The sequence below is a fragment of the Amblyomma americanum genome, chromosome 8 (genome assembly GCF_052857255.1).
Source record: "Amblyomma americanum isolate KBUSLIRL-KWMA chromosome 8, ASM5285725v1, whole genome shotgun sequence".
Lineage (NCBI taxonomy): Eukaryota > Metazoa > Arthropoda > Arachnida > Ixodida > Ixodidae > Amblyomma > Amblyomma americanum.
Genome location: NC_135504.1, coordinates 68,239,065 through 68,266,051, shown reverse-complemented (window position 1 = coordinate 68,266,051; position 26,987 = coordinate 68,239,065). Strand labels below are relative to the sequence as shown.

The window sequence follows — 26,987 nt, the reverse complement described above, 5'->3', positions numbered from 1 at the left end:
CCTGCATACATTTGAAATTAATTCGTTTGTATTTTTCGTATCGAGAACTTTCCAATCACATACATTCGAAAATGAATTAATCAAAACACTATCATGCGCTTCCACAAATTATTCCGAAAGAAGGACTGCAGAATTTTCTTTTACTTGCATGACTAATGCATCCATAGCTACTCCTTATTTTATGAAAGCCTTAAGTTCCCCCTATAACTCTTCTTTTGGTGCTCCATCGTTGACATTTTATTGGGGGAACACATGGGATCATACGCGTCTCTCCTGCCGTGGTCAGAAAGGGCAACCAGTTTGACCTCAAGAAGCAGCGGCCGTGCACAACGTCTCGTTGAAAATGTGATTGGCCAGATTTCTGTAGTAGTCCACGATTTTTCGGAGCGCCTTCAGGCGGCTGTGGCCGCGAAACTTGTTGAGCGACCTGCACACATTGGCGTAGTCGTCGTAGTCGACGTCGTAGACGGCGATGCCGAATGTCAGGTCTCGCGCTTCGTTCTTCACCTTGCATAGCTGCGTGTAACCCGTAATGAAATAAAACGTTCGCATGATTTTCCTCAGCTTGGATTTTAAAGCTCTTAGCAGTTCAGGAAGAGATTTATTTTTACAAATATCGGAAAAAAAACTAGGTGCAAGAAATATTTCAATATATGAAAATGGTGGTTACATCATGCAATGTCTGGTTTCAGTGAAATTGTCTCATAAAATATGGCATTTTCATTGATTAAGCAAGAACTCATAGTAAAATATGCTTGTCTAAAAGCTTGAAAGAGACCACCGGCTGATTGCGTTAGACATACAACAGCGATAAGGGCAAATCACAAAAAAAACAACAGCTCGTTTATTCTGAAGACTCATCTACAGATTTTGAAAGGCATTAATATATTACAGTATAGGCGTGTAAAATTATGAAACAAACATACGAAGAAGTCAGTGCTCAGCCGCAGAAAATCTGAGCATGTGCCAAAAGCGGACGTGGCATATGACCCACCTAACTGAACATCTCTTATATCCGTTTGTAAATAACTTCGCCATAAGTGAACTGCCACTTCGCATCTTTGCTCTATCTGCTTTGGACTACTCCTACAAAACAATTGAGCGGCTCTAATGGCAAACAGCACTACGGGGAGATTCTTGCGAAAGGCGAGCTCCAGCTGCAGGCTGAAGGACGCGCCCTCAGTTCGTTCCCTTTGATATTGGTTTTCAGTAGCCTTTACAAGAGTATGACGATACGGGCAAACAAGAAAACACATGCAGGAAAATCAAAGTGAGGAAGGGAACAAGGCATCACGTCTTGAAGGATTTAAACTGTTTACAAATAAAGAGTGAAAGCGGGTCACCCGCGACCTGTGTCCTGTCGGGTACCACGGTAAGCTTGTCTTTTTGTGCCCCAACAGCGCGGTGCCTACACTGCATTTCCTGCACTTGTCTTCTAATTCTTATTCTCTGAGGGGTACCCTCGCATTTCAACGCCGTCGTCCGAAAGAAGAGCTTATATACAGTAATAAGTGCATATTAATATTTCTAGACTGTTTCTTCAAGCATAGTTATTGAAAGAGAAACAAGGGCTCGAGGAATTTTTAAAATGTCTCCCTTATACAAACTGCGTGCACATTGGCAGCGACACAGTTCCTCGCCATTGAATATTTTATGACAGGGACTGCTGAAAGTATGTGAGGACTAGGTCTGTGCTGGGAATTTAGGCCAAACAGTAAATAGTTATTTTACGAGTTGCGACAGTGCGATTCTTGTTTATACTATTGTAGCAGTATAAAGCTGCTGGAGGAAGAACAGTATGGAGAAGGGTTAAAAAAATTACTTCTGCCTTAACGATCAAGTAGAGCAGGCTTTGAGCAGGTTCATAATGCCTCACAAACGGTCTGAAATTGGAAACGTCGCACAGTAGTAATCGGCTGTAGCAATGAAGGAGGCAGTCTGTCGAATCACTTTTTACTTCGTACTACAATGTTATGTACTGCTTCAAACGCCGTTCCCGCAGAACTCTCCTTAGTTTTTGAAGAATACTGCAGCACTGTGCTTTTGAGAAGAACGGTGAGAGCACAAAAGGAACGGACTCCAACCTGTAGTAAGCAAAACTAGCAAATAATTTGTTAGTATTGATTGACACTAAATGTCTCTGTGCAAGCCCACCAGCGATCATGTTTCAAATATTGATTTCAGAAGCCGTGTAGTCAGGCGAGAACGAAACGCGAACACTCATATGTCGTACTTTTCTACGTTGTAGGCTGATATTGGTTTACAAAACGTTCACGAATGCGCACTTAGTAGATCTTTTACCAAGAAACAAAGAATTCTGGTTGTAGACTTCAGTAAAAACTGCAAAAGTAATTAGCTTTTTGTTCACTGGTGCTGTTCGCGTTTCATTCCCGCTTGACAGTACGATAAGGTCTGGACGATTTACTAAGTCATTGCGGTTTGGAGGTATTGGCGTGGCCTAAACAATGTGTACAACGGATAATGTGTTCGGATAAAAGGGAAATACATAATGAGAGAAAAAATACATACTTTGGAGGCTAGGCCAACTTCGTTGTCGTATGCAAACATAGTCCGGTTGTTATCGTAGGTAAGCATGGCGTAGTGCTGGGGCTGGTACCTCAGATTCGACACGTAATTTCTCGCCGTGCAGACCTGGAACGGAGTGCAGGAAGCCCCGCTAAAGGACTGCTGGTGGCAATGGAATGGTAGTGGAAAGTAAGCAGGCAAAACGCCATGCGCGTACATTAATTATTTGTAAGAAAATCTTCTGAATGAAACTTCAACATGTGCAATGCGTCAAAAACAAGGCTGTCGTGCAAACAATTGCGGGCGCTGCTGATTCTCAAGTATTACCTAATCTCCTTTGTTAGTGAAGAATACGGCCGCTACCACAATTTGTGGGATTTGTCCAGAGAATGGAGCAAGCAGAGAACCCTACCGATATTCGTCGCTAAGTGATTGCTGCTGGAGAAACCTCTCAGACTAGTTGAACTATCCCTTTTGACGAGCTTTTAGTGAACGTCAGAATTGTTCTTTCTACAGCCGCATGCACAGTACGTTCAAGCAGTTGGCCGAGGAAGCGCTCTTCCATTGATCGTGACATATTCCACTCTTTCTTCTTTTAACCATGGAACTGCTCATTTTACTTGCCATTAGTTTCAGCCAATTTCAGTCTCTGCTCAGATCGTTAGTCACACGCTTCACATTGGCAATTCAGTGATGTACTAGAGCGCAAGTGGTTTCACAGGAAAACGTACGAAGGGTGTGAAAGGAGGTATATTTTCTGCGCCATATTTTATTTATCAGAAGACAAAAACAACATAGCTGGATTCTTGAAACAGTGTACTAATTTACACAAGAACCATTGAGATTTCTAGAGAACCAGAAACACTGCGCTGTCCTCGATAACACAGCACAATCATTAGCGAATGCCTTCGTCCGGAGTAACAATATTACCCCATATTTTTCACCCTCAAGTGCTATGAAGAAATGCAGGCCATATCTACAGCAGACCCAAACCATTATGTTGTGTCTGAATGCGGTGCCCATGACATCCCGGCAACTACTCTAGCTTACATCACCGACAGCATCCGCTCCCTCTACCCCATGCCACATTGGGTATTAGCCAACGTAGCCAAAAACTTGTTTCTGGAGCAAGTTTACGCAGTATTTTTTTCTCATGACGTGACACCGTCGTCAATGATGTAGCTGTTTGCCTTGCAGGAAATTATTTTCTTGCAGGCCTAGCAAAGTGCGCCCCTCAATACCCACACTCGTCCATACACGAAGGCGCTTTCGAAGAGGCGACAATTCGCCACACCAAGTTCTTCCCCGTAGGGTACCCAGACGAGAGTCTTGGGTTGCCTATGGTGAAGCTGCACACGCTTACCTGGGTGTAGCTTCCGAACGACTCCGCCCCGGGGTTCCGCTCACACCTCGAGAAGAACTCCAGCGGCTCTCCCTGGGCGGCCATCGTCCAGCGGCCCTTCATTGTGACGGACAGCAGCGCATGGGTGGTCACCTGTCTCCTCTGCAGCTCTAAAACGGCTTGCGGGCCGACCGACTGTGTGAGAGAAACGACTGTTGCAATGTCTGAGGAGCACCTTTGCGCTTTATCCTTACCGCTCATATGCTGGTCATTTGAGCTCTACGAGCCGTCATGCGCAGCGTGTAAGGAAAGAAAGGCAGACCAGGCTCACGTAATATACAAGTACCTGGAGCTCAAGCCAAAATCACAATGGGAGCTAAATACCCAAGAGCTGTCGGAGACTGCATGCGGCAACCAGCTCGGAACCAGACGTCCAGCTACGTGCGGTCGAGTGGTCAGCCGAAGTCGCCAGGGGCACGATAACATCAAAGCCACCGAATACTGTTGAGAAGAAGGAGATTCACCATGGACACTGGGCTCAGAAGCAACCAATAAGCTTCTAATGATCTGATGAATAAGCTTTTTTTATTCCATGAACATTTGAGCGCAGCCTAAAACACTTTTTCTAAACCGGATTGAGTAGACATTGATTTGGGTTTCACAGCGTAATGATACCAAAGATAGCGGAAGTTAGAAAACAGCTAATTGTTGTTGAATGGTAAGATAGATAACTTTATGCTAATAGAAAACTTTTCAGCAAAACAGTTCGGCACTTCGTTCCGTTAAACATCTGTATCTGGCAATTAATAAGAGCATTACTAGTGCCGAAATTTAGAAAGCACGAATGCACTTGGGGTTGTGGCCAAACGAATTTTGTGGGTTCCAAGCGCCGTTTGAAAATAACACAGCTAGGAAGCACGAGCAGCCACACAGACCAGGAAAAGTAACTCGTTGACGGACGTGTCACGTGTCCTTCTTGACAAAGCGCACGACCTGCTGCTCTACACTGCTTGCTGCTCTAGTTCCCCAGGAACGGGTGCTGTGGCACCTGGATTTCTCAGGCATAAATCTCGGGTTCTAATGTCAGAATAGAATCGGGCGCCTAAGTAGATGTTTAAAACCTAGCCAATATTGAAATCTTAATATCTTTGAATAATGCGTGTTATTAAAATTTGGTCTTTAAAGGTACTGATTTATTTCTGACAAAAACTGGAATAAAAATTATGTCCATAAATAACATAGTTCTATAGTTATCTCCAAAGTTGTAACCACGCGTTTCTCTCGTAACAAAATATTTTCCACCAAAAGCGAGGCGTGCGGACGTGTGTCGCATGGGCTTTGCGAATTTACGCAACTCCAACTCGACTAATCATCGGGCCACCCAAATTTTTGGGACAATCGAGAACAAGTCATCAGGACCACGAGGACACCAAACTCATTCCGGTAGGCCCAAATTTTGGATTTTTATCGAGGATAGAAGCGGAGACCACGTGGCAGGGCGTTAGGCCTAACGGCTAGGCCTAACCACCCCGGAGCCCACAGGGGCGCGCCGCCGGGCTGGAAGCTCTCGGATCGGTGATTGGCGACTCGGGCACACAATAACCCTACTGCAAGCAATATGGAACCTGTATTTATCCAGGAACAAGACAATTACCAGGAAATGGAGATCGCACCGACGACCACGTGCAACGGCGCGGGACCGGACGGCGGACCCATGGAATCTAAAGAAGCAGAGGCCATGCCACAAGGCAACACGATGAGCGTTAGCAGGCGGGCCGTGGAAACAGAACCAGGATGGACAATATACCAATCCAGGAAACAGACAGAGGGCGAATGAGATGGGAAAAGACAGCGCCCAACCCCTGCTGGGAATCACCAACAACAACAGCAAAATTGCGCCAGACAACGGGGCCGCAGACGGTGTGACGCAACCGGAGAGCGGCAAGGAAGGCATACAAAAGGGGCAGACAAGGCAGAAGCTGCCCCCGCTACCCAGGGATGATATGAAGATCATCATCAAGCCGCGATACGGACTTAAAGTGCAAGGAATGAAGCCCTATCAAGCTACAAAAGCCGTCGTAGAAGCGAGCAATAGAAGTATCAAGGCAGAAGACTTCATAGTCAGACTCAGGTCGGGGTCGAATATCATCATAGCAAGTATTTCAGACGACAACACAGCGAAGAAAATAAGAAACATCGAGAGCATTCCGTATGAAGGCACAACGTATCAAGTACAAGCGTACATCGCCCTACCCAGCGATATCGCACGGGCAGTCATACACGGATTACCGTCAGGCATGACGGAAGAACTCCAATCGCAGCTCAGATTGGGAACGCAGGACAACAGGATTGTAGCGGCACGAATGCTAGGTAATTCGGAGACGGCATTACTCTCCTTTGAGAAACCCAACAGTCCTAAATGGGTCCTCTTTTGTTCGGGAGAGTACCAAACCTACCCCTACAGGCCAACGAGGCAGTGCTGCTTCGTATGCGGCATGCAAGGACATCGCTCGGATGTATGCCCGACACCGAGCGCAAAAACCTGAAGGCGCTGCGGAGCAAGCAATCCGAAGGAAGAACATCAATGTCAAGTCAAGTGCATGATCTGTGGAGGCGAGCACCTGACCGGCGCAAGGGAATGCAAACAAAGACTCAAGTCGGCGGCAGAGCTGAGAGGGCGCCCGCCACAAGGGGCGCAGCAGCAGAGAAGGAGTCGTAGCCGCAGCAAGAGACGCCGGCCGAGATGGTTCAGCTCGGAGCGGGACAGGAGTGGCAGTCATCCTCGCAACCAGGACGAGGGAGCCTTCCGTCAGCGCTGCCAGAGCCGGAGCCGGGGTCGCAGCGGCCGCAGCGGTGGACCCAGGGACGCGTCCTTCCCGCCCCTAGGCCACAAGCACGGGATACCACCCAAACCACAACAGCAGAAGCAGACCAAGTGCGGCGTTCAGGTGAGCTGGGGAGCAGGCCCTCCCAAATCACTTTTTTCGCAAAATGGGCAAAACAATAATGATGACAAAGACGAAATCAAAAAGATTAAGAAAGAGCTAGAGCTGCTTAGAGAGGAAAACAAGCAGCTCAAAGAAAGACTGTGGAAATACATCAGTGGGCAGCAGGCTCTTAGAACAGGCACCCCGGTGCACGTGCCAACGTCACCACGGAGTCCAACTCCCCCACCAGTCGTAATGGAAAGTGATGCAGAGAACAGCATGGAAAGGCTGCTACGCAGCATACAAAATCAAATATCACAAATGCAGTCGCAAATGCAGCAGCAACAGCAAGAAAACCAGTATTTCCGTAGCTATATCAAAAGCCAAACTGTTCAAAAAATTACAAGCAAAGGATAGGTTTTGCAACGAAAGAAGATTTGGGAACGAAAACCAAACTAGCAACAATTAGACAACGACATGGCAGGCAACAGCAAACTAAATATATGGCAGTGGAACTGTCGGGGTTACCGGCGCAAGCAGGGACTACTGCAGCAATTCATATACACGCAGGGCTCACCGCATGATTTAATTCTCTTACGAGAAACTAATATAACTCCGGTTTTAAAAGGATACCAGTGCCAGGGAAATGAACGCACGGCAACTCTAATTAACCACCACCTAGTCACCATAGCGCATGACGAAATTGAGGACACGGGAATAGAGCACGTTATAACGGAGGTTATTCCCAAAAAGAAGCATAAAGCCAAAAGCACTTTCATAGTAAACCTATATAGCCCACCCAGACAGAAGAGATGCAATTTCAATAAGCTCTTAATGGAGGTGGGAAGACTAGCTAAATCCAACACTCTGCTTATCGAGGGAGACTTCAACGCGAGAGACTCGAGCTGGGGCTACCAGAAAGGAGAGAAAAAAGGACAACTAATCTGTATAGCAGTGGAAAATGCAAACTGCACCCTACTGACAGATGAGAACCAACTCACGCGACTAGAGAATAGCGTTAGCCCAGACACGTGTCCAGACCTGACTTTTGTCAGAGGAGCGCGGCAGGTCGTGTGGGAGAAATTTCTGGAGAACCTGGGAAGTGACCACTATGAAATCAAGGTCACCCTTGAAGCAGATAATACTAAAAGAAAAATTGGAACCGCCCACATAACAGACTGGGACACTTTCCGGGGCAATTGTGGGCAGATGCAAGGCGCAATCACCTCAATAGAGTAATGGAGCAAGCAGCTGAAAGAGTTGCAGGAACAAAACACGCAAGAGATAGACCGAACGGAAGTCACACCGGAAGTGGATCCGAGGCTTCTTAGGCTATGGGAAGCAAGGCGAGGGCTCACAAAGAGATGCAAAAGACCGAAGCTTAACAGGAAGCTACGACTCAAGATCGCAGAGGTCAGCAAGAAGGCAGAGGAGTATGCGGCACACCTGGCCAGACAGGGGTGGGAGCAGTTTAGCAGCTCTCTGAATGGCACCCTTAGCGCGGCCAGAACGTGGAGGATACTCAAAGCCTTCATGGATCGGAGGATACTCAAAGGCCTCATGGATCCAACAAAGACCAAAGCAGAAAGTGGGAAAGCAATCCAGAGGCTGGTCCACAACAGCAAAGAGTCATATGAAGAGATCCTGGAGGTGGCCAAGAAGAAGTGCTTTGGCACAGACAAGCCGCAAGGATACCAAGGAGAATATCAAGGGGAGGAGAACCCGCACCTCGGCAGGGCAATAACCAATGAAGAGGTTTATGCGGCCATCAGGGCGGTTACCAGAAACACAGCAGGAGGAGCCGATAAAATCAGAAACTCGCTAATTCGCAACCTCAGCGATGAAGCGGTGATGCAACTCACAGACTACCTCAATACACTGTGGACAGAAGGCACACTGCCACGGGATTGGAAGCATGCAGAAGTTGTGATGATTCCCAAGCCAGGCAAGAAGTTGGACATAAACAATATGCGCCCTATCTCGCTCCCGTCGTGCCTAGGAAAGCTTTTTGAGAGAGTAATCACAAGGAGAATACAAAAATAACTGGAAGATGAAGATCTGTACCCGCACAGTATGTTCGGCTTCAGAACAAATCTATCGACGCAGGACATCCTGTTACAGATCAAGGAGGAAGTCGCAGAAGCCGCCTTAAAAACAGGGGAGAACATCATCATGGCACTGGACATCAAGGGCGCGTTCGATAACGTCAGCCATGACGCCATCATGGAAGGGCTAACTGCCAACAACTGCGGAAGAAGAGTACACGACTACGTAAGGGCCTTCCTGTCAAACCGCACAGCTACGGTTGGACTGGGGGACCTACGCAGCAAGGCCTCCGAAACACCAAACAAAGGCACCCCGCAAGGTTCAGTGATCTCGCCGGTCCTCTTCAACATAGCCATGATTGGGCTAGGCAGATAGCTGAGCCAGATAGAGGGGATACAGCACGCTATGTACGCCGATGATATAACGATCTGGATCAGCCAGGGCTCCTCAGGGCAAAAACAAGATCTCCTGCAGCAGGCAGCCACATGCGTGGAGAACTACGTCAGAGAGAGAGGCCTGGCACGCTCCAACGAGAAGTCGGTAATTTTACGAGTGGGCAAGAGACCATCCAAAGGAATATACAACATAAAAATTGAAGGGGAGGCCCTCCCGGACGCAACATGATCAGAGTTTTGGGAATGTGGATCCAAAGCAGCGGGAAGTGCAGCTACACCCTAAGCCTTCTCCAACAATCGATGCAACAGGTCAGCAGAATGATCACCAGAGTATCACAGAGAAGATTTGGCATGAAGGAGAGTGACACGATCAAATTAGTCAAGAGCCTGGTGGTCAGCCGCATAACATACTCACTCTCCTACCACAAGATGACACAGCACGAAAAATAACAAGCAGACACTTTAATCAGGAAGGCTTTCAAGACGGCCCTAAATCTACCAAGAAATGCGTCAAACGAGAAGCTCCTCAAGTTGGGAGTCCACAATACGTTTGACGAGATAAAGAAACTCAAATAGGGGCCCAAATGTACAGGCTCCAGCAGTCAGCCACCGGCCGAGCGCTCCTCCTAAGGCTGGGATACTTAAGTGAAGAAGTGGAAGATAGGGTTGCGGGCATACCTGATAACATTCGCCAAACACTCAGGGTGTGCCCAATCCCTCGCAACATGGACCCTATCCTGCACGCAGGGAGAAGGGCTGCGAGAGCAGGGTATGTTGAAAAGCACTTAGCTGAAAAAACAAATTTAGTATACACAGATGCGGCTTTGCATCGATGGAACCGAAACACGAAGGAACACAGAGTAGTATCGGTGGTGGTGAACCATCAATGGGACCTAGTCACCAGTATATCACAGAGCGGCTGCAGAGTATCCGAGGGGGAAGAAGCTGCTGTTGTGCTAGCAGTGGCTGAAGGATACCGCAGAAATAAATCGCTCACAATAATCACTGACTCCAAAGAAGCATGCAGGCACTACACTAAGGGTAGGATCAGCAAGGGAGCGCTACGCATCATCCTCCAGGTGGGACCCCCGTCAAAGAAATTCAGCACCAAGTTTTCTGGGTGCCGGGGCACACTGGGGTGACTGGGAATCAGAGGGCCGACGATCTAGCTCGCGAGCTTACCAACCGAGCAGATACATCAAGTGACCCTGAGCCCACCACAACGGTGGAACCATCGTACACGGAAATCCTAAATCACTACAGAGGACAGAGGATAGCGTATCCTCCACACACCAGCTATTAACGCAATATGAGGCAGTCGGTTGGCGTAGACTGCAAACAGGAAGCTTTCATAACACACATACTTAACAACATGTTTCCGAACCAGTGCGCGGACACATGCAAGTTGTGTGGAGCCACCCCCACTTTATACGATATTACATGGGAGTGTAAAAACAATTATTCATTCCATAAACTAAAAGAGCCCAATGCGGAACAGTGGGAGAGCCTGCTCACCAGCAGCGTGCTGGCGGTCCAAAAAGGACTGGTCCAGCATGCGTATGAGGTAGCAAGACTCAGTGGGGCCCTGGAATAAGGGCACCACCCCTGGAAGACTCGGAACTTCAACATGAAGACACCCGGGTCCCGCTGAATCGACCACTTTTTGGCGCAAATAAAGTTTTCTCTCTCTCTCTCCCCACCAAAAAATTTCCTAGTATTCATGGCATTAATAGTTTTGTTCTCGTAAGTTTTCTGTGCAAAATAATAATAATTGTCTGTTAAAATCTTTATCCTTCAGTTTGCATTTGATAAATAAAACGCATAGAAAAGGGACTCAAAACGTTGAAACACATTGGCTAGCTATACAAGCCTACCAACATTGAATTTTAGTTTGTATGATGCCTTGTTTCATTTCAACATCGGGAACAAATGGATGCCAGACGTTCTGAAGCCCATTGAGGTCATCCGCTGAACGCTAAAAGCGCGGCCTCAAAAACTCGGACGTGAACTGCAGAAATTTGGCAATTGACTAGTGAACACGACTTAGCCATTTTTATGACTTCTTCAACCACTGGTATTAGTGTGCCACACAACACAACTTAATTTTTCAAAAATCTTACTGCTAAAAATTACTGGCGTCCATCTCTCAAATGCCCGTTATCGTCGCCTTGCACTTTTTAATGTGTTACCATTAGAACTGTCTATGCAAGCGGGAATGGCGAGCGCCATCTCTCAGTAGTCAGTGCAAATACTAAGAACGAACTTTGTATACTACCTCGGGTATAACGAACTTTCTTGTATTGACCTCACGGATATACCATTCATTCATTCATTCATTCGGCCGCCGAGGTGGCTCAGTCAATAAGGAAAAAAAAGCCGCGGTGGCTCAGTGGTTATGACGCTCGGCTGCTGACCCGAAAAACGCAGGTTCCATCCCAGCAGCGGCAATTGAATTTCTATGGCGGCGAAATTATAGAGCCCAGCCTGGTATGCGATGCCAATGCACATGAAATAATCCCAGGTGATCTAAATTTCCGCAGCCCTTAACTACGGCACTCCTCATAGGCTGAGTCGCTTTGGAACGTTAAACCCCCTTAAACCATATACCATAAATCCTCACAGCTACGTCATTGAGAGCAGCGGCAAATGAGCAATGCGCCACCTTAGTAATCATAAATACCAACTGTGTCTTGTAAGAGAAGACTGTAGAGTTGTGAGTAAAAATTATTAGCACTATAGTGACGTGCCACAGGAGCAGCAGATAGCAACGCTCCGCGCTCTGGTTACGAACACAGCGATAACAAAATTGCCAGGTGTGTTTGCAGAGCACGCCGCCGATAGAGCCACGCGGTGCGGTTTTCACCACTCCGATGACGTCATTGTGCTAATATTTCTTTTTTTGCTCGCAAGTGTGCATGTGCCGACACGTAATGCTGACTGGACACATGCCTTCAATTGTTATGCAAGTGGGGATGGAAAATGAGGAGGAATTACGGAAATAAAAAGACGTTAAACACAGCGCTTAGCGCAATTGTCTACGATTTTTTCATTTTTTTTCACTGTCTTTGGAAACTCTTCTAAAAGAAAGCATAAACGATTTGATTTGTAGGAAAATAATATTATTTAGGGGCATACCTGCTGAAGAGATGAACTAGACTACGTATGGCATGTTCCTTAACTTCTTGCTCCTTCTTTTCTCTCTCTGAATGCTGTCCAGGGTGTCATAATTAGGTGTTCACGGGACTGAGTGAGTCACGGCTCCTTTTGTTTCTTCGTAATTTCATCAACACACGTTTGCCGCAGCTTTTACCTGCCCTCCTCGTAACTTTTTTGTTGCGGAATAAAATTTGATTTGATTTGAATTCTTTTCGCAGCTGCAGTAAATTCTGTTCTCAAGCGCTGCATCATCTTGCGAAAAGAGAACTAGCCCTATTGCAGCGACAGCTCACATAATTGCGACATTGTAAGTTCTCTTGTGGCGAAAGACGGGCATGAAATAGTGAAGAGAATGTTCTGGACACGGTAAAAAGTTCAATTCTCTCCTCTTCTGCAACCTGCGATATGGTGGCCAATTTTTTTTACTACTAAACGAAAGTATGTGTTGCTCTTTTGAGCTGAATACCCGCCGCATTCCGGCTTTACATTTTATATTGCAGGAAATATCCCAGGAAAATTTGCTGCAGTTTTTGCCACATGACCTTGACGTGGCGTTAGAGATAGAATACTGAGAACCTAATGGCACATTGATGTGCATGGCATCTAGAATTATTTCAGGTCCAGACTCGAATACCTCTAATGGCTACAAGACTACACGCTCTGACAAACACATTTACCATCGCTCTTTCTGGCTGCGCAAAATGAGCGGTGCGTCACCACAGCCAAAGCGCGGAGGCTGCTTCGTTCATTCGCATAGTGGCCTCCGAGGCTGCACCAAGTAGTGCACACCATTCTAAGAAGCGTCGGAAGCAAGCCGCATTCTCTCCCAACTTTTAAATGGGAACCTAATGCTAGCTTCCGAATAAAGGCGAACTAGCGCTTGTCATCAATGGAGTCGTCTGACTGACCAGGTCGTAGAGGTAGCTCCCTCGGAACTGAGGTGGCAAGGGGGGCGCCGACAACCTGGTGGGAGGCACGACGGCGCAGTTGGCGACCGTGCTGTCCCCGAACGGGTAGTGGCCGTACATAATGAGCAAGTCCGGGATGAACTGGAGCCTCCTGAACGTGGACAACACTTAAGTGAGCCCTGGAAATTGTTTCTTACATACTCAAAAATTCTGGACAATTGTTACATTTTACAACGGGGAAAGAAATTGTCAACGCAATTTTTTTGTACTGTGACGAAGACGAAGAAGCTGGCTCTATTGCCAGCTTCGTCTCTTAGTCACATTACCCGGTGCTAGAGAGCGATCGGCGAGATCGTCGATGAAAGACAATGAAGAAGATGTGCGCGAAATAGTGACGGGTTTGAGATGACGGTACAAAAAAGATGGCAAGGTGGTGTAGTGCTGGCGTTCATGCTGCGTCACGTGACGTTTTCTTCGTGCCGGCTAGCATAACACCAACTTGCCATCTTTGTTGTACCGTCATGTACAGCCCACCACTACTTCGCGTGCATGTTCTTCAGTGCCAATCATTGAAGATCTGATCGATTGGTCAGTGGCCTCTCGTAATGTCACGAAGAAGACGAAGCTGGCAGTAGCACGACGCTAAGGGTCCCTCTATCTAGGTTAGCGCTCCCGTTCTTTCTGCCAGCGTGATTATCGTTCGGCTCGAGCGCCATAGGATTTGCATTGGGTTCAATTTGTGGGATTCTCTATGATTACATAATTGCAACTCGTAGGTTGATTTGCTCATTTATAATTCTTCGAGCTTATCTTTTTTGAGCGAAATGCTGGCGGTTATTTTACCTTAAATATTCTTCTCTCGTTTTTTATTGACACATTTTTCAAAATTCACGCTTGGTGCTAAAAATTTTTTAGTCGTAATCTTCTATGAAAATTTCCTTGTTGATGCCGCTACACATTGGCCAATCCCCCCTCCCCCCTCCTTGGGTATGTGCCATGTTTTAAGAGGAAGAAGTAGAACACAACAACAATGGAGCAGATGAAATCTGTTGTCCATCGTTCACGGCGCCTCATTCTCCGGCTGGCTGCCACGTAACAACATACTATAAGATTTCATCTCAACAATAAATATACCAGCAGATCTCCTTTCGGCGGGTATATATTCTTTCGTAATTAACGTTTTTGCTATTGTCAAAAGCATTCCCTATTGATTTTCTATATGGCAGTTTTAACTGCTCGATGCGAGCGATGGAAAAACTTTAAAAGCAAGATTTTGCTACTATGGGAAGAATGGACCACTTCCTTCAAATCTCCCAAAACAGTACCTTACAATTCTCCAATATTTAAAAAGTTTGTCCAAGAACGTTTGACATGATGTGACTGATAGACCTTAGGCTCACACAGACTACTGGCTTTGTACAGCGATCTAAATTCGATTATGCAAGCAAGCTGTATATTCGTGAAACATTGGAAAATTTAAATACAATTTTAACAGGTAATTACTACAATTTATTAAGCAATATAATTAACAGACGCGGCTAGCTCTCTAGGGAGCGATAGCACAGATACTACGACTACAAATCCTACTTACAGCCCTGAGATTAATTTTTACTTTGTGTTCAAAGTCATAGTGAAAACTCCTTAAATGTCTTCGTTTCTTGGAGACGAGTCAGCTCCAACGCATAACTAAGAACTCGATACTCAGTGCACCTTAATCGCCTTTTTTCTTTTTCTAATTTTTTCTCACTCTCATAATACTTTTAGACGGCTTGTGTATTTACTTGTGTGAAATACGAAATTTATTCCCAGGTAGTTAAAAAAAATTGTACTGAAGCAGGTCCCAGGGTTATTGTTAAGATACAGTGTAATGAATCATATGAACTTGCAGCCACAGCAAAGCTCCAGAAGTTAGCGAGATGAGTGAGTTGTTGTGATTTTAGCCACTACTATGATGACTGCGACGGACTATTCCTTTCATATAAAGTTTAGCATTTATTACTATTTAGCTCTGCACTCCCGTTTGTATTTACATGCTAAGCAACAACGCAATTCGCGGCAGGTCACACCTTGAAGCAATCAGAAGCCCCATGCAGCCAGATTAATTCGTCCCTTTTAAATGTATTCGTTCCTCGCTCTTGCTCGCTTGTTGCCAAAATTCAAAGGAAGCGAAGGAGATTTCTTGTCGTGCTAGCAATCGTTCTGATTGGTATTTGTCCCTGAGAAACAATAATTGGTTCTTTATATCCATGCACGTATTTTGTTCTTGACTGAATTTTTTCCTACCAAGATTATGCAATGTGAGCACAATTGCTAGTAATCACTGTATATTGGATGCCTTTTATAGGTGAATTTCTTAAACTGGCGTACAGTGCATTGCAAATTTCCTCGGTAACACTATTCACGGAACGGCAGGTTTTGCAAAAAAAAGGCATACTGAGAAGACAGAAAAATATGCACGCCATAATTGTCATTTATTTCCTAGCGTGGCTCCAGAAAATAGACCACTTGTTTAAAGTTCCTGTGGTTGTCGTGGCCTTTGGAGCAGTTTTCGCAGGAAAGGCGAAAGCGATTAAACGGTCGACACAGTTTTGAGCAATCGCTATTGCCCTGCTTATGAACTGTGTACAACGCAGGCATTTCTTGATGCCGCTAATGTCTGTGAGGTCTTAAGGTTGTGCTCGTCGGGTCAGAATTATTTTATAAAATCTATGCGCTATGTTTCATCAGGTCTCCAACTGCCTGACCTTCCGTTAGCGTTGCCGTTTTTGTATGTTGGCAAAAATTTAATTAGGTTTAGCTCAGATGTAACATGCATTTTCGTTTCTATTTTTGCTTGAACCTTTATATTTTGCACAAGCATTTATCGAGGCAGCTAATGAAAACATAATAGTTTATTCATAAGGAGTAAAACGATTTCAACCGATCCTTCGTTTGCTTCCAGACGCTAACCATACTATTCCTTGTTAATCTTTCAAACTTCTTGAACCTTCATGTAATTTACTTCCTCTCATTAATTGCCCTTTCCATGGTGGCTCGGTGGCTTTGGCGTACGAGTGTTGATCCAAAAGTCGCGGTCTCGAATTCCGATCACGGTGGCCACATTTTGATGTAGACTACATGCTGCGCCATATGAGTGATATAAATTAACCAGAGGTCCTTCACTACGGCGTTCGTCAACAGCCGTTCGTCTATTCGGGACGTTGAACTCCATATACCAATAACAAACTCTTCCATTTCTCTTGGCATGATAATTATTTCTACATGTTCTGCTACATTCACTTCATCCTTTACAGTTTCTGGTTTCATGACCCTGTACATTCTGATGAAATCTCCTCTTTACAGAAATTGCTACGCCTGTCTTACGTAGGTGCAGAACCTCACGCTTCAGTCCATCCTTCAGGGATTGTTAAGGAGGTATTGATATAATACAGATACTGAGCACCTTTTCAGCAGGTAAGCTCAGTCCCTGCAACAGGGCTTAGTTTCGCCAGTTGGTCGGTATGAATGGGGTAATAAGGTAGAGAACAGGAGGCACGTTTGATCCGGTCCTCTTCTACCGATACCCCACTGACAACCTTTGTGACGATGCCTTTTTGGACTAAATATTATAGGCTTGAAATTCTCATTGACAAATTTCTTGTTGTTTTTTAAAAGCTTTAACTTTCTTTTTAGGACTGTGTTCGCGGCATAGTTAAAGCATAAACAGTCTTCTACTTTAGACATAACAGGAATTTGACTACTACTTATCTGGTGTGAAGGATGGAGGAACTGACTTCTGAACTCTGCTTGGACGGAGTTCTTGACCTGTTCATAGTTTCTGTTCTCAGCAAACACGACAGCGAAGCCTTCGATAGCATCCGCACCAGCTAGAGACCGGTTTGACATGCTTTAGTTTTCGGGGCCGTTTGCCGAGGATAGCTGTAGGTGCCTCTTTGCCGCCACCATATTCAGGGGAGAGTAGTTCAGAACGCGAGGAACGCCCAAATGCATGGATCAGGCATTGTCATATAATGTGATAGGTTACACTGCAAGTTTTGTAGGGCAGTGATCATAACTTATTGTTTGTTTACTTGGGATCATCTGCGTCACCTCGGTAGTTTGCTTTAAAGGTGCGCTCACTATTACTTCATAACAATATGACCAACTAAGCTCACTTGAATTCCTCGTCAAGCAAGTAAATCCACTGTCTGCCTGGGGATGGTGCGGCGAGAGCTGTTAACGCACGGTGGCGCATCGCCGTCTGGGTATGGGAAAGTCCATCTAGATCCTGTAAACGAAAAGAGAAAAGAAAAGAGCTGCTGCTTGAAGATTTTAAACTCATTTCTTTTCTTCTTAGAGCCCTTACAACCTTGCAGCTTTTTGTAGTATGGGATTTCAAGTAACCCAGCAAATTTACGCCACATTTCATTTCATTTATTAATACCCAAAGGGCCATTTGGCATTACAGTGGGGACTGATCAAATGGCTAACACATTAAACAAAAGAAATAAACGCAGCAAAATAAAAATATCCAAGTTATTAGGCTCCTAATTATACAATGTTAGCTAGTGCATTTTTAAAACGTTGATGTCCTTCAATGGCGGTGATAAATCCGGGAAGGCGGTTGTAATCCTGTGATGCTCGTGGAATAAAACTGTGGGAACAGGAATCGGTACGAGAAGAAATAATTAAAACTTTGTGAGATTGGTCAACGCGGGCAGAACGACCGAAAGGATTATAATTTAGTTCATTGAGCAGGTGGGTGTTACGGAAGTATATTTGGCGAGAAAAGCAGAGGCGAGAACTACAGCGTCGATAGGCGACTGAAGGTAGTCTTAGCGCTTGTTTCATGGTAGAGACACTGGCAGCCCGATTGCAGTTATGAGGAATGAACAGAGCAAATTTATTCTGAGCAAGCTCGAGTGAGCTTAGCAGAGCTCGGGTCCCATACAGAGGAGGCGTGCTCAACTTTAGTGCGGACAAATGCTTTATAAAGAAGCAATTTTAGTGGTAGTGGGCAGAAGAAAAATTACGTCACAGATCTCCGAGCCTTCGACTTGCTTTGCATATCATATAGTTAATATGAAGAGACCATGTTAGGTCTGACGTAATAAGTACGCCGAACTAGCGGAAAGATGTTAAAGACTGAAGGATAGTGTTGCTAAGATAGTAGACGTGATGCACTACGAGATACGCGCAAGCCTATTAGCCGCAAAACAATCTAGCCCGAGAAGCTGACAGCGAGAACTTTTCTTCTACTGAAGGTATTGCCGACTTCTGGTTTCCCCTTTGTTACCTACATTCTGCCTATCTGCGGCTTGCAGAATTTGTGGCGTCAGCAATACGGCTCTAGACGTTCTGCTATCCGTCTGAGTAAAGAACAGACAAAGATAGGCATTCAACAACCGAACCTCCATCACCAGGCTTGACCTGCGCTCTGAAGCACACAGTCCTTTTGACTAGAGATGTCCTATTTTTGAAGAGCGCCTGATCACAGTCTGTGCTGTATCCTACGGTACAGACCAATGCCGAGGATATTTTCTAGACCGGGAGATAGTTTTATTTTATAAAATAGTAGGGAATGTCAGTGACACCGATGCCACCGAAAAGCCAACAGGACGGCGCATGCAAGACATGGCAGAGGTGACAGATGGGCAGTTACTGTACCTAAAGAAAATTATTTTGTTTTCTTAGGAAAGCGAATGGCGCAGCAGCTACCTCGAATATCTCTGTGGACGCCGGAACTGCACCTTAAGGAAAGGGATAAAGGAGGGAGTGAAAGAAAGAGAAAAGGAGGTAATGGAGGGCTCGGGAATAATTTCGGCCAACTGAAGATCTTTAACGTGCACTGATATCGCACAGCATTCGGGCGCCTTTTGCGTTTCGCCTCCATCGAAACCCAGCCGCCGCGGTCGGATTCGAACCCGGGTTCTCCGGCTCAGTAGAAGAGCGCCTTAACCACTGGGCCAGAGTGGCGGTTGATTATAGTAACGAAGTGTGTTCTTTGGGATGCTAATAATGTTCGAGCGAGGTGTGCTGGGAGGTAAATTCGATAGAAAACTCGAGAGAAATCTCGACAGCTGCGGAAGGCGTGGGGTGGGAATGATTCAAGACCTCTGCTTAGAGCAGACACGATCTGGTATTGCTGCTAATACTATTTTTGTTTTTATAATTGTTAAATACACGACCTTTGAGCCCTACCAGGTTTATGGGAAATTTCTTGGTGTCTTGATGATTAGATTTCCTTAAATCCTAGGTTATGCTCACGTATCACACTATTTCACCCTTTTCCAGTATGTGTGCTCTTTTTTTCTTCCTTTCTGATCTCTTCATTTTTCCTTAGTGTAGCAACAGTATTTAGCAAACAGAATAAGTACCCTGTTATTAGAGAGGTCTACAGATTTTACTATAGTTTTCGGGGGCTGTCCTCCAAGTCCTTAATAGATCTTATTGTTGATTTTAATAAACCACTGTTTTAACTGGCGCTATAAAAGTTCCGCCTTAAGGGTATGAAGCAACAGTGTTAATGGCCATACATGACGTATTGGTCATTGTCGTTTTTTCATTGATAAATCCCGGGGGGTCCTCAAACCACCTCTGGCGCTGTGGGGCAGCGGTTACGCGATGTGCCACTGGCCTGCGACGGCAGGTGTTGCCAATGGTTGGGCTTGTGCAATCCTGGTTGCTCTTCCTGAACAACTTGTCGCGACCAATTGTTAATTTAACTGCCACGTGCCACGCTGATAATTTTGCTCGCAATCCAGTGGGCAGGTTGTGATGACGCCACCAGGTCACGTGTCCTAGGTGGCCCATCTAGGTTGCCTTACCGAGGATTTTTGCTCACAACGCTGACGACAACTACGACGTCGAATTTGCTGCACAACGTGAGCCCTAACGCTATCGCGTTCATAAATTAGTTATGCTGGAAGAGCTTTCTTTTGTAGCGATAGCTACACAACGCCAGCAACTTCGCGAGGTCAGCGTGGCTACGCGCTGAGCCGTGGCACCATCGCTCCGTCAGCTGTGCGCATGCGCGGAGTGACGTCATAGACCGCAGCTGGTGTGCGTGCTGCGCGCTTCGCCGTCGGCGCCGCCAGCTTCGTCAGTTGTGCGAATGCGCGGAGTGACGTCAGAGCACGCAGCTGGTGTGCGCGCCGCGCGCCTACATTACGCTAGCATTTAGAGCGTTCAGCTTGGCGGCGCCGTTGCCACTGTGGCAGCTTCCGGCGGCGAGGCGCGCGGGCAAAACTGTGTGGGGGAGGAGTGCAGACGGAGAGAGGGGGGAAAGAGTGAATCCACATCCAGGAACGAAGATGAAAAAGGAAGGCCCAGTGAAACGCAGCGGCGAAAGACTGACTTTGCAATTCGACTGAGCGCACTCTAGTCGGCCAGCTGTAGCTATCGCGTCAATCCAGGTTTAACCAGAGCTAGGTATGCAGCGATGGCGTAAATGTAGAACATCCGCCTCGCGTGCAAGAGGACCGGGGTTCAAATACTGGTGCTGCGCAATTGTCCACCGGGTTTCAAAAAAAAAATCCGCGTGTCGATGGAATTGCATAACCAGGCCTGGAGTGCGGCCTGATCTCGGTGAACAGAACCGACAACGCACTCTCTCACCTGAGCAGGATTTGGCCACCCTGGTGTAGTACTTCGCCACAACCTTCTATGATCAAACCAGTTAACCCTTGGCCCTCGGTCCCCAGTGGCTGCGGAGCAACTGACCATGGCGGCGGTCAGACCTGTGACGCAGCGGAGGCTGCTAAGAATCTCTGGCTCCGGACAGGCCGCCATTGGAATCTGAACCTGGCAACGTTTAACGCTAGAACTTTATCTAGTGAGGCTAGCCTAGCAGTGCTGTTCGAGGAACTAGCGGGAATTAAATGGGATGTGATAGGGCTAAGCGAAGTTACGAGGACAGGTGAGGCGTATGCAGTACTAAAGGATGGACACATACTGGGCTATCGCGGATTAGACGATAGACGAGAACTAGGTGTGGGATTCCTCATTAATAAGGATTTAGCAGGCAACGTAGAGGAGCTCTATAGTATTAACGAGAGGGTAGCAGCTATAGTAATTAGGCTGAATAGGAGGTACAAGCTGAAAGTGGTGCACGCTTACGCACCCACATCCAGCCATGATGACCACACCGTTGAAAGTTTCTATGAGGACGTAGAATCGGCAATGAATACAGTAAAATCGCGGTACACTGTACTGATGGGCGACTTCAACGCGAAGGTGGGCAAGAAGCAGGTTGACGACCACGCGGTAGGTGACTATGGGATAGGCTATGGGATAGCCTATGGGATAGGCTCTAAAAATAGCAGGGGAGAGTTATAAGTCGAATTCGCGGATAGAACTAATTTACGGATCATGAATACCTTCTTCCGCGAACGAGAAAACAGGAAGTGGACCTGGAAGAGCCCCAATGGTGAGATTAAAAATGAAATCGACTTCATACTATGCGCTAAACCTAGCATCATTCAGGATGTGGCCGTCCTCGGAAAGGTGCGTTGTAGCGACCACAGAATGGTAAGGTCTAGAATTAGCTTAGACTAGAGGAGGGAACGGAAGAAGCTAGTGAAGAGCAAGACCATTAACGAGTTAGCCGTAAAAGGGAAAGCACAGGAGTTTAGGATAGCGCTGCCAAACAGATATTCGGCTTTAACCGAGGAAGACGATCTTGATGTTCATTCAATGCACGATAATCTGACATCATTAATTACGGAGTGCGCAGTAGAAGTAGGCGGTAGGACAGTTCGAAAGGATACCGGGAAGCTATCTCAGGCAACGAAAGATCTGATTAAGAAGCGTCAAAGCATGAGGGCGTCTAACCCTACCGATAGAATAGAACTAACGGAGCTATCAAAGTTAATAAATAAGCGCAAGGTAGCCGACATAAGGAAGTTTAATATGGAGAGAATCGAGCATGCTCTAAAGAACGGAGGTAGCATAAAAGCAGTGAAGAGGAAACTAGGCATAGGTAAGAACCAGATGTATGCATTAAGAGACAAGGAGGGCAATGTCATTAGAAATATGGATAAGATAGTTAACGTAGCCGAAGAGTTCTATACAGACCTGTACAGTAGCCAATGTAATCAGAGCGCTAATGAGAAAAACAGCAGTGCACAGCAATGCGTCATCCCGCCAGTAACGAAAGATGAAGTAAAAAAAGCCTTAGAAGCAATTAAAAGGGGAAACGCAGCTGGGGAGGATAAGGTAACAGCAGATCTGTTGAAGGATAGAGGGAACATCGTGCTAGAAAAACTAGCCACCCTGTATACGCATTGCCTTATGACCTTGACTGTACCAGAAGCTTGGAGGAATGCAAACATTATCTTAATTCATAAGAAGGGAGATGCCAAGGACTTGAAAAATTACAGGCCGATCAGCTTACTATCCGTTGCCTACAAAGTATTTACTAAGGTAATCGCTAATAGAGTCAGGGCAACGTTAGACTTTAATCAACCAAATGATCAGGCAGGCTTTCGTAAAGGATATTCCACAATAGATCATATTCACACTATCAATCAGGTGATAGAGAAATGCGCAGAATATAACAAACCTCTATATATAGCTTTCATTGATTACGAGAAAGCATTCGACTCAGTGGAAACCTCAGCAGTCATACAGGCATTGCTTAATCAGGGGGTAGAAGAGTCTTATGTCAAAATACTGGAAGATATATATAGCAACTGCACAGCTACTATAGTCCTCCATAAAGGCAGCAATAAAATTCCAATAAGGAAGGGCGTCAGGCAAGGAGACACGATCTCGCCAATGCTGTTCACCGCATGTTTACAGGAGGTATTTCGAGGCCTGAGTTGGGAACAGTTGGGAATAAGAATAAATAGAGAATACCTAAATAATCTCCGATTTGCTAATGACATTGCCTTGCTGAGTCACTCAGGAGGTGAACTGCAAATCATGATCAATGAGTTAGACAGGCAGAGCAGATCGATGGGTCAAATATTAACATGCAGAAAACCAAGGTAATGTCCAACAGCCTAGCAAGGGAGCAACAGTTCACAATTGGCAGCCAGAGCCTAGAAGCTGTGACGGAATACGTCTACTTAGGGCAGGTAGTGACAGCTGATTCGGAACATGAGAGGGGAATAACTAGAAGTATAAGAATGGGGTGGAGCGCATATGGCAAATTCTCGCTGATCATGAGTGGCAGTTTACCAATTTCCCTCAAGAGGAAAGTGTACAACAGCTTAATCTTACCGGTACTCACCTACGGGGCAGAAACGTGGAGGCTAACGAAAAGAGTTCAGCTTAAGTTAAGGACAACGCAGCGAGCCATGGAAAGAAAAATGATAGGTGTAACGTTAAGAGACCGGAAGCGGGCGGAGTGGTTGAGGGAACAAACACGGGCTAATGACATCCTAGTCGAAATCAAGAGAAAGAAATGGGCTTGGGCAGGGCATGTAATGCGAAGGCAAGATAACCGCTGGTCCTTAAGGGTAACGGAGTGGATTCCAAGAGAAAGTAAGCGTAGCAGGGGGCGGCAGAAGGTTAGGTGGGCGGATGAGATTAAGAAGTTTGCAGGCAAAGGGTGGATGCAGCTGGCAAAAGATAGGGTTAATTGGAGAGACATGGGAGAGGCATTTGCCCTGCAGTGGGTGTAGTAAGGATGCTGCTGATGATGATGATGATGAAACCACAGCCATTTTTTTCTCAGCCTAACTGCTGCAACTATAGGAGAGAGCCGTACTTTGAGGCGCAACACAGCCGTCATCACTTGAGTTCGCGTCGCCCCTTCGGGCGTGTCGAGAATTCCGGTGTGGAAGATGCCGCTCTGCCAGAAGACATCGAGCAGATTTGGTTTGATCCGCCTCAGATCGTTTCCGAGCTGGGTCGTGTGCCTGCAAAAATTCGACATGGCGAACTCTTGACCACAAGCGCGGTAAAAGGAAAAAAATGCAGCACAGCTTAATTTCATCGCCACATTATGCTGTGCGTCTAGAGTGTCGAAGTATTTACAGTGGCACTGCGAGATGCCCTATACATGCGACAAAACCGCAACATTAAATTTCTTCGTCCCTTTTTCAGTGAACACAAGGAATATCAAAAGAGAATTGTGCCTTCATGGGTGGTGTGTTTTTCCTAGCTTGTGTTGAGAACACCGCCTTTAAACAAGTTCCTTTGTGTGGGTCAGGCACAAAGTGATCTGGATTTTTCTTTTATACGAAAAGGCCTAAAATATGACGCCGTATTGCTACAGCGTGATTTTAAAGTTATTCGACTTTTTGTTTAGTTTTGTCAGGTATAAAAGTCGTTTACCCTTCCTTTTTGTATCAATAACACGCTTGCCTGGAAACCTAAGCACCTTCCAATGGAGCCCAATTGTTTTAAAAGCATCGCTTTCGAGAACAATTAATAAATAAATTGGTAGTGGCTTAGCTTGACTAACCATGGAATTCAGCGAAAAGGTTTTGCACGCATGGTTACTCATCACATGACTTTACATCGCCCAATCGGATGTTCTAAAGGTCAAAGCTAAGCCCAGAGGTCACCTAAATGTCGTGGGTCAAAGGTTCGAGACCATAATTGTACCCCATATGGTCTTACACTGCTCTCCTTGGTTGGGCTGAAGGTCGTTCAAGGTCCTACCCGAAAACTGGTTTACATAGAGTAGTGAAGCTTTTCACTTCAAAAAACTATTCGTCTTTGGCGGCGCAGAGGCGAGAAATGGTAAAGAATTGCTGAAAAACGACTGCTCAGTTGGTAGGGTATTGACGATCTCGCAGCATGTGTTACAATGAGTCGCAAACTTTCCAATGATACATAACAGGCTATATATTGGCCAAGGTCACTCACTGAAACGCGAATGCTACCCCCAGGGTGGTTTTTTTGTACGTTGAGGCAGCATGCATGAAAGTCACCAGGTCCAGCTCAAACGGCCCGCCACCGAAGAGATTATTTCGGTTGTCGGCGTAGATGGAGTCGTAGAAGGCGATGTCGCACAGGCCGTCGCTCGCCATGACCGCGCGTGACGTTGTTCTGCGGCCGTAGGTGCAAATCAGCATCTCCGGCCCGACGCCTGCAAAAGTATGCACCAGCGTCTTTAGGCGCAGCGTATGCCTCATACTCAGAGCGCAACCAACCGCAGTAAAGGTGAGAATGGCGAGGATTCGGTTTTCAGAGGCGTTACATCAGCTTGACTAAGGAGTGTCGACGCCAAACGGGTTTGGACTGCTCACAGAGGGTCATAGAGCCTTTCCCCCCAGCATAATGCTTCTTTAGATTTGGTTTCATCATCACGTTTGGTTCCGCTGGAACAAGGACTCTGGAAGGTGGAGACGGGTGGGAAGGGAAGTTACATGTGTGTGTGGCGAGTGGGGCTTCTCTAGGGCGAAGGTGGCTGCAGCTTCTACATGGTAGCGGTGGGTGAAGTTGATTGTCGTTTCGCCGTCACTGGTTCGTCCCGCTTTTGCCAGAACTTCCGGTCGGTGCAGCTTCTGGAGGGTGCATGAGGGTTCGCGCTTCTGGAAGGTCGATGGCTTCACACACCGAGTCTTCACTTGCGCTACCGTTCTAATGAAGTGTCCCTCATGCCAACGTAATTTTCTCCTACAAGGTTATATGCTCCTACGACTAAAGGTCATTATTCCCAGCTCAGCTGATAGGTCGGAGTAATTCCTTGTTGCGGAGTAATAATTGCTTGTAGAAAAAAGAAACACACAGTAACTGTAGCAGGCTAAATTAAAGATGCTCTAGAGACATATTGTCGGGTACCTGCAGTTATTAAGCGTGCGCTCACATATCACCCCACATGGACGTATTTTACATTTTGCCTGCATCATAACATTGCTGCCACGGCCGGGATTCCAACCGGCTTCCTCATGCTCAGCAGTCGAAAACCTTAATGAGCAACACAGCGTGTCAGATAACGGTATAATAAAGTGATACGCGCAGCACTTTACAAAAAGTGATTGTCCCACTCACTCATCGGTGGTGGAACAGTAGACACATCCGTCGGCGCCGTCGGATTACCGGGAGGGGCCGGTATTCGCACTTCGACAGTCCCCCGGTACACGACCTTTGGAGTGCCCCGGCCTTCGTTGCTCTCAGCCTCCGTTACAGTGGGAATAGTCAAGGAAGCTGCGTGCCAGTGCATGAGATTTTTCAGCCTGGGTCCACGCAATTTCAAACGCGTTTCACTGCGGGGCCAAAACTGCGATTATTTAAAATCAATAATTTTCTGAACGATGCAAGAAGTACACTACAATTAGAGATAGGAAGCTTCCACGACGAGGATCATGCATCTTGACAAAACGCTAAGTCGCAAAATGATCTGCATTTTTCTTTTCTACGAAAAAGCCTAAAATTTGCCGGCGTATTTCTACAGCGTGATTTTAAAATTATGCGATTATTTGTTGAGTTTTGGCACTTATAAAAGTTGTTTACCCTTCCTTTTTGAATCAACTTAGAACATAAATGTTGTTTTGCAACTCAAGCGCTTGCGCTAAATTTAACTTCGAAGCCGACCTCGGATGAGACTGTTCTGTGAGAGAAAGCGTTGTAAAATAACAAAACTTTGTGCCATGGTTGGATTTATTGTTCAGCACTGCTTTTACGACGCAACCAGCTTTACAATTACGAAAGAAAAAAAACATAGGGCAATATATGTGACGCGAGGCTCATGAGCTCGTTTCATGCGAGCTGTTTTAAAGCAGGCCGTTCTGAAAACCGTGTGTGCGGAATG

At 46.2% G+C, this 26,987-nt stretch overlaps 1 protein-coding gene across 1 annotated transcript; it reads right to left on the bottom strand.

Moving 5' to 3' along the window:
• Positions 1–266: 266 nt before the first annotated feature.
• LOC144100407 (uncharacterized) lies at positions 267–25,178 on the bottom strand. The gene is made up of 7 exons (XM_077633365.1): positions 25,100–25,178; positions 23,994–24,144; positions 17,455–17,567; positions 13,301–13,451; positions 3,890–4,063; positions 2,530–2,652; positions 267–516 (listed from the first exon to the last, which is right to left on the bottom strand). The coding sequence occupies exons 1-7, from the start codon at positions 25,153–25,155 to the stop codon at positions 307–309; spliced, it is 978 nt and encodes a 325-aa protein (XP_077489491.1). The 5' UTR covers positions 25,156–25,178; the 3' UTR covers positions 267–306.
• Positions 25,179–26,987: the final 1,809 nt, after the last annotated feature.